Consider the following 7219-nt stretch of genomic DNA (forward strand, 5'->3'; position numbering starts at 1 on the left):
TCAAGTCCAGTGTCTCCTCCAGGTGCCACAGATGACCAACAGGCACTCCAAGACTGATTCCCCTTGGACTTCCCCTAGCACAGACACATCAGCAGGAACTGGAACCCAAGGACACATGGCAACAATTGTCTTCCCACTCACCACTCTCTCCACATTTTCCCTTCCCAAGGGGACGCAGGTGCCGTCCTCAGAGGCAGGAAAACTGCCCTGCAATCCAGTACCAAACCTGCCCGGAAAGCCCAGGATGCCAGCAGCCATTTCTCTTGCATTTCCTCCATACAGGCATTTTAAGCCTGCTTTGCCTCACAGATGCCTTTCTGACAAGGGCATCCCCAGCATTTTTTATCCTGAATCAAGGCTTGGAAAGCTGAATTTCGTGTGAACTGGTTCATATTTAGATGATTCTTAACTTGGAGTTTCCCTTGGAACCAAAAGCAGTGGATAAACCCAACATGGACTTGAAGGGCCATAAGATCCCAGATTTGCAATCCCCAATTCCCTCCGGAGTTGTTCACAGAAGCTTTTCAGGGCTCGTTTAGCAAACTGAAGGTATTGGCAGTTTCACGATCAATGCAACAAGAAATCTGTGAAAAAGAAACTTCACTAAAGCTGGCTTAAAGCGATCCCTGCTGACAACTAATTAAAACAACTCCTTCAAAAGGAGGTAGGACTGATGAAACACTCAGCAATTAAACATTCACCATCTTGCCAAGATCAGAGTTCTCGGCCCACCAAGGACACAGCAAGCAGGAGCGACATTTCCCCCACTCTCCAGCAGAGACCTCCTCCCTGCGCATCCAGGGAGTTGCCGTTTCACTCGGGCTGAACCCAAGTGGCCACGTCACTTTGAGAGGGCAGCTGTTGTTTCACTGCTGCATTTCTCAGCTTGTTAAAGCCCCTCCTTCCTGTGCTTAAACAGCCCGTGCTTAAAGACACCAAACTACCGTCCTGGAGATAAGGCTTCAAAAGCTTGAAAAAGGCTGAAAGGAACACTGTGATTACCCCTTGGCCAAAGAGGTTTCTTTAGCTGAACTTGCTAGCAGGAACTGCACTTGACACTGCCGAATGCTTCTGTCATTGTTTTATTTTTCGGGTCCTCAGTCCTGGGAGGGACTGAGGAAGTGGGTGCTGCAGAGGCTCTGGCAAGGCATCAAAGACGCCTGCCCAGCACCCAAGGGTGGCACGAGATCTCCTCCAGAGCTGGCCTGTCCTCAGGGTGCTTGGACAGACACCAGCGGATCAGCTGCTGGCACTCTGCGGAGAGAAGCCAGAAAGTGCCGGTCACTTGCCAAAGGCTCCTGCCCGGCCAGTGCTGCGTGTGCTCAGAGCTGCGCCAGCCTCCCAGCGCGCTCTGTACTTGGCGGGAGAGCGGCACGGCAGGAAGCAGCGCCACCTCCTTCAGCCCGGCGTGCCACACTGAGCGGCCCCGTCACGGGCCACCTCCCGCGGCACATCCAGCCCTTGACGGCACGTCCACCTGCCGCGGAGCTGCGTGAGCTGGGCCACGCTGGGCTGTGCGCAGCCACGTGCCAAAGCCTGCCTTCTTCAGGCCGCATACCTACCTGGAGAGACCTGCTGCCTGAAGCAGAGCTGCCCCGACACGATTTCACGGTCGTTGTGGAAGGGGATGTTCCCACAGACCATGACGTACAGCAGCACGCCCAGGGACCAGATGGTTGCCGAATGGCCGTGGTAGCGGCCGTGGCGGATCCACTCGGGCGGGCTGTACACGTGTGTTCCTAGGGGAGACAGGCGGCGCTGTCAGGGCGCAGGCTGTTGGCTTCCAGAGCCTGGGCCCAGCCTCGTGGCCGAGGCAGGGGCTGCAGCGGTGGCCGTAGCTTCCCCGCAAGGCCGCAGCCCCTGCTCCAGCACCCTGGCCGAAGCCAAGAACCCATTCTGCCAGCAGGCAAAGAAGGGCAGCGGTGCAGCCCAAGCCCTGGCGGGCCTGCCAAGCCGAGCGGCTGGGGCCTGCCAGGCTTTTGCAGCCGTGCTCTGTCGGCAGGGCTGGCAGCACAGCATCCTGGGGCACAGCATGCGCCCCGTGCCAAAGGGCAGCAGGCTGAATGCCGCAGCCCGGGAGAGAAGGAATGGGGCCTTGCAATGCCTGGCGCTGGGAGCACGGCCCCGGCTGTGGGCTCACCGGCAAAGTAGTTGAAGGGCTGCTCCTGGAGGAAGGTGCCGCAACCGAAGTCGATGAGCTTCAGCTCGCCGCTCTCCGGGTCCACGAGGAGGTTGGAGGGCTTGATGTCCCGGTGCAGGACGCCGCAGGCAGTGCAGTGCCGCACGGCCTCCAGCACCTGGCGGAAAAGCCAGCGCGCCACCTCCTCGCACAGGAACTCCCGCTCCGTCAGGAAGTGCAGGAGATCCTGCGATGGCTCCGGACGCTCCATGACCAGCAGGAAGCTGTCAGGCAGCTCAAACCAGTCAAGGAGCTGGATGACGTTGCGGCAGCCGGAGCCCACCTTCTCCATCAGCACGATCTCCATTGGAACACGTGTGCCGTCGGGCTGTGAGGAGGAGAAAACGCCTCCAGCAGGCCTGATGCTGCCCTGGGACTCTGCTGTCCCCTGCCTGCCGTGCCCCAGTGCTCCCTCGGGCAGCCTCCCTGGGCTTTGGGCTTCCTCCCGCCCAGGGCACACTCAGGGGTTCCCCCCTGCCCGGCCACTCCACCGCTGTCCGGCATCCCCGGGCCCGCTGTGCTCCCTCCGGCTGGCTCGCCGAGCCCGCGCCCGCTCCCCCCGCCATCTCCCGCCTCCCAGCCTCGGGGCCCCGCGCTTAGCCCTGCCCGCCGCGCCCCGCTCCGTCCCGCTGGCCCCGCTCGCTCACCAGCTCGTGCCACCGCGCCACGCTGTCCCGGGGCACGCGTTTGATGGCCACCTGCAAGCCCACGAGAGAGGCGGGCTGAGCTCCAGCCCCGGGTGCCCGGCCCCGGCCCGGCCCTCCTGCCACGCCCGCCCGTCCCGCCCGCTTACCGGGCTCCCGTCCGAGAGGCGGCTCCCCGAGAAGACGGTGCCGAAGCCGCCCTGCCCCAGCTGCGGGCCCAGCCGGTACAGCTCCTGCAGCTGCTTCTTTCGCCCTGCGGCCGAGAGCGAGCCATCAGCCTTCCGCCCGGGGCACCCCAGCCCCGAGTGCCCGCCAGCGAAGCACGCCGGGCCACCGCGGACCACCTCGCTCTCACCTGCTTCCCGCTGCGGCCACCGCCCGGCAGCCGTGGGGCTGGCGAGCGGCACAGCTGGGCCAGGGCAGCGCGCCCGGGTGGCTGCAGGAGCCGCAGAGCAGCGGGGCGGGGCGGCACCGTCGCTGTCCCCGGCGTCGTGAGCTGGACGCTGCTCTTGAGGACGGCCGGGGCTACAGCCCGAGGCTTCTTGGCACAGGGGCGTCCCAGGAGCGGCTGCAAAGCAGAGAGGCGTTTTTGGAAGCCCAAAAGCAGCCCGTCAGAGGCGCTGGAAGCAGCCAGGGACTAGGCTGCTCTCGGGGGCCCTGGCCTGGCCTGGGGCTGCCCCTCAAGAGCCCCGGAGGAGCCTCAGAGAGCTGCTCAGAAGATCTCACCTGCTACCGGAAAGGCCTTTGCTAGACGCGGTGGCCGCCTGGGAGCAGCTTCCTGCAGACGGAGGAACCTCCAGGGTCTCTTGGGGATCGTCTCCGCCACCAAGCACGGGCTGTTGCCAGCTGGCACAGCCGGCACAGCGTCCTGGCTGCTGCGGGCCGGCAGCTGCTGGCTCAGCCGGCACGCTTGCTGCTCCGCCACCTGCTCCTGAGAAGGCTCCTGTGCCTCGGGCTGGGCTCCCACTTGGACCTGGGGGCTTTCCCTGGCCACGGCAGTGCTCAGGGATGTGCCCGTGTTGGTCAAGTCCAGGAGTCCAGGGGAGCTGGGAGACCTGCCCACGGGCTCTGCACCTTGTGCAGGCTGACAGGTCTCACTGAGCCTCTGGCTGGGATGGAGGCTGTCAGAGATAGCAGAGGCTCCCGGAAGGATGGAGGGTCTCTGACAGCCGGAGGCTCTTGCATGGATGGCAGATGTCTGATGGTGTGCCATCCTTGCAAGGGCTGAGGCTCTCCCAGAGATGGAGGTTCTTGCTGGGAGCAGCCTCTTGGAGGGATGGAGGCCCCTGGAAGAGCTGGACGAGCCACAGCAGGGCACGTGGCCTCGCTTCAGCAGCTCCTCCAGCTCTTTCAACAGTGCCTGCCACATCCCTGAGTAAAGCGGCTGGCGTGTCCCATTGCGAGCCCACAGCAGCAGCATGAGTTCCTGCAGCTCCTGGGCCACAGCCAGGCAGGGGCCGCAGCTGCAGGGGCTGTGCAGGGGGCTCGCGGGAGCACGTGGCCGCTTGCGAGGGGTCGCCAGAGGCCTGGAGCACCTGGGAGCCACAGGGGCTCCTCGGCTTTTCCGTGAGCCTCTGGGTTGGACCCCGGGGCACTTGCCTCTTGTCGTTGTTCCTGCGTGCTGCCTCCGTGGTATCCAGTGGCCAAGAGCCCACCAGACAGCCACAGAGGCCAGCAGCAGGAAAAGCACAGGCGCGAGGACACCGACGGCGCTCATGGCTCCAGTGCGTTCCGTCGCGACTGCACTGGCAGGTGCGGCTGCTGGCCCCTCTTATATAGCTAGCCACGGCACTGTGAGCTCACAGTGCTGTGGGCCAGCAGAGCCCTGTGACATGCCAGCCCTGCCTGGCGCCAGCGCTCAGCCCCTTTGTGCCGTCACAGCCCCGCCTCGCGCTATTCCCCACATTCCCTCCCTGAATCCAAACCCAGCTCTGCGCCGCTTACTGGCAAGCAAATGGATCCTATCCCATTGAAAACCAGCACATGGACCAGTTCTTCAGCCAGCACACCCTGCCCCTGCACATCTCACAGCTGGACACCTGCTCCAGAGAGATTCTTTGAGGGACAGCATCCAAACTCCTCTTCAAATCCTGAAATGGAACCTGCACTGCCCTCCCATCACCCAGGAGCTGCGTGACCTAATGGCAGCAGAATAATCCATCGTTGAGACAGGAATTTCGCTCTGGTATCTCATGCTGCCCATGGCTGATGCTGTCTCTGTCTTTGAAGCACTTCCCAGGAGTGCCAAGTAGGACCATCTGCAGCATTTTTCCTGCTACTGAGATTAGATGAACAGGGCTAGAGTTTCCTGGCAGGTCCAAGCCCTTCCTGTCAATTGGGAAACCGCTGGAGAAGACTGAGCCAGCATGCACCTCCTTGGGCTTTCAGGAGCTTGGGTAGAGGCGGCATCAGAGGAGAATCATGAAACCTTTAGGTGAGAGCCAGAGGGGCTGGGGCACTGGCATTTGGCATCCCGCCACGCATCCAGGATCCCACTCCCTCTCCTTGGCAACTTCCAGATATCCTGGGGCCCCATGGTGGTCTCCATCCACGAGCTGGCTTCCAGCACGGGTGACAGGATGTCCTGGCAGTGCCACAGTGCTGGGAATGCCCCCCTCAATGAAGGTGGGTGGCCCAGGGTGGGGGGGCACCTACAAACCACCCGCTGGGGAGCACATCCAGGCCACCTGCAGCTCCTGCTGATGCCACTGAAAGACGCTGGGAGCCACCACGGAGCAATAAATTGCCGTTCCAGCATATCTCTGGTATCTCTCTGTGTGTCCCTGGGAGCGGCAGACAGGGCTAAAGTAGGAGACCCATTGTATCCCCAGCCTTCAGGACAGGCTGTTCCCACAGTCCTGCCCCGGGGTAACTAGAGGAGGAAGCCAGCAGAAGACACCAAGAGCCCCTAGGGCACAGGAGACAGGGATCCAGCAGGGGACCCTGCGGCAGGTTCCCTGGTGGGGCCAGGGTGGAGGATTTGGGTTATAAACCCCAGGAACCAAGGGGACCCCCAGGACGCAGGCAATGGGGTTGGCGGCACCGAGCAGAGCCGAGCAACACCGCGATGGGGAAGGGATCGGTGCCATCGGCAGGCCACAAGGACACTGCAAGCAGGACTGACTGCAAAGCGACCCGCTGATGAAATGGATTGTTAGGGGTGTAAGGGGCTCCCATTAGAGCAGGGACTCACCACACTGGGGCCCTTGAGAACAGGCAGGATGGGTCCAGAGCGAGAGCAAGTGTGTTCCCTGGGACACACGGCGCCTCTCGATCCTCTCTGAACTTTGTGCCTGATGGGGGAGAAACTGTCCAAAAGTTCTTTGATTATTCAGGGGGTGAGCGGGACAGAGGAGCAGGTGGATTTTATTCAACCGTTATTGGTAAATGTGGGGGATAAATTTGAAAAGCATGAATTTCTGTTTGTTCCTACTCATGCCTGTAATTTCGTGGGAAGGGATTTGATGGCTAAACTGGAAATGGAGATTACTGTTGCGAAAGTTGATAAGGAAGCTACCGCCATGGTAACTTTGTGTCAAATATCTGAGAAGGCCTATGTTGAAGTAAACCCAGAAATAGGGGCAGTCCCAGGGAGATGTGGACAATCAGGGACGGAACCTCTCCCAACCACTTTGATGCTACCAGGACAAGTGGTGTCTAAAGAGCAATAGCGTATTTTAAGGGAAGGGAGGAAGGAAGGAAGGAAGGAAGGGGTTACATACAGCCTGTTCCTGAGTCCCTGCTAAAGGGAGGTCTTTTGGAGCCACGGATGTCTCCCTGTAACACTGCTATCCTGCCGGTTAAGAAGCCAGCAGAATTTAGAAGTGGTAACAAACAGGTGAACTGAGTTCAGGTTCCCGCAGTGAGGGACACTCTCCACACAGAGCCTGCTTCTGATTCCTTGCATCCACAGCACTGGTTTTCCTGGATTTTAGCCAGGGCTTGGCCTGTGTAAGGGACTGGGATGAGCAGGAGGACTGTGTTGGGCTGCTCCCCGCCATCGTTAGTGGTTTTCAGGCCCTCAAAAGCTCCCGCGTCTCTCTTTTTTCCGACAACAGCCCTCTGTCTCCTCTTCCCCGACGTTTCCCCTCAGCGGTGCGGAGCCTTTTCCCGCCCTTTTTCCCCTCAGCGCTAGCCCCGCCCCTTCAGACCACGCCCCGCCCCGCCGAGGCACAGACCACGCCCACCGCCCTGGCCACGCCCCCTCGGCTGCCAGCGGCTCCCCGCCCTCCCCTCCGTCATTAGTGCCCGTTAATTGCTCCCTCGTTAATAGCTCACTAATGTTATAAAGAGTTGATTGTTCATTGGAACCATTAATCCCCTAAAAAGGATTTTTAACCGGAGTAGAAGACCCTGCTAACAATTATGTACTAGTTATTTTCCACAGGAAGATCTC

The 7219-nt window shown here is 60.8% G+C and overlaps 1 protein-coding gene and 1 pseudogene across 1 annotated transcript; both read right to left on the minus strand.

Annotated features, from left to right (window-relative positions):
- Nucleotides 1–1066: 1066 nt before the first annotated feature.
- Nucleotides 1067–3077, minus strand: LOC146423664 (serine/threonine-protein kinase pim-1-like; annotated as a pseudogene).
- On the minus strand, nucleotides 2776–4673 carry LOC146423665 (uncharacterized). The gene is made up of 3 exons (XM_085044594.1): nucleotides 3550–4673; nucleotides 2973–3391; nucleotides 2776–2877 (listed from the first exon to the last, which is right to left on the minus strand). Exons 1-3 carry the CDS (start codon nucleotides 4538–4540, stop codon nucleotides 2776–2778), a joined length of 1512 nt encoding a protein of 503 aa, XP_084900720.1. The 5' UTR covers nucleotides 4541–4673.
- Between the last annotated feature and the right edge of the window lie 2546 nt (nucleotides 4674–7219).

The sequence above is a fragment of the Lichenostomus cassidix genome, unplaced genomic scaffold, assembly GCF_008360975.1.
Source record: "Lichenostomus cassidix isolate B80296 unplaced genomic scaffold, HeHo_3.0 HiC_scaffold_847, whole genome shotgun sequence".
Taxonomy (NCBI): Eukaryota; Metazoa; Chordata; class Aves; order Passeriformes; family Meliphagidae; genus Lichenostomus; species Lichenostomus cassidix.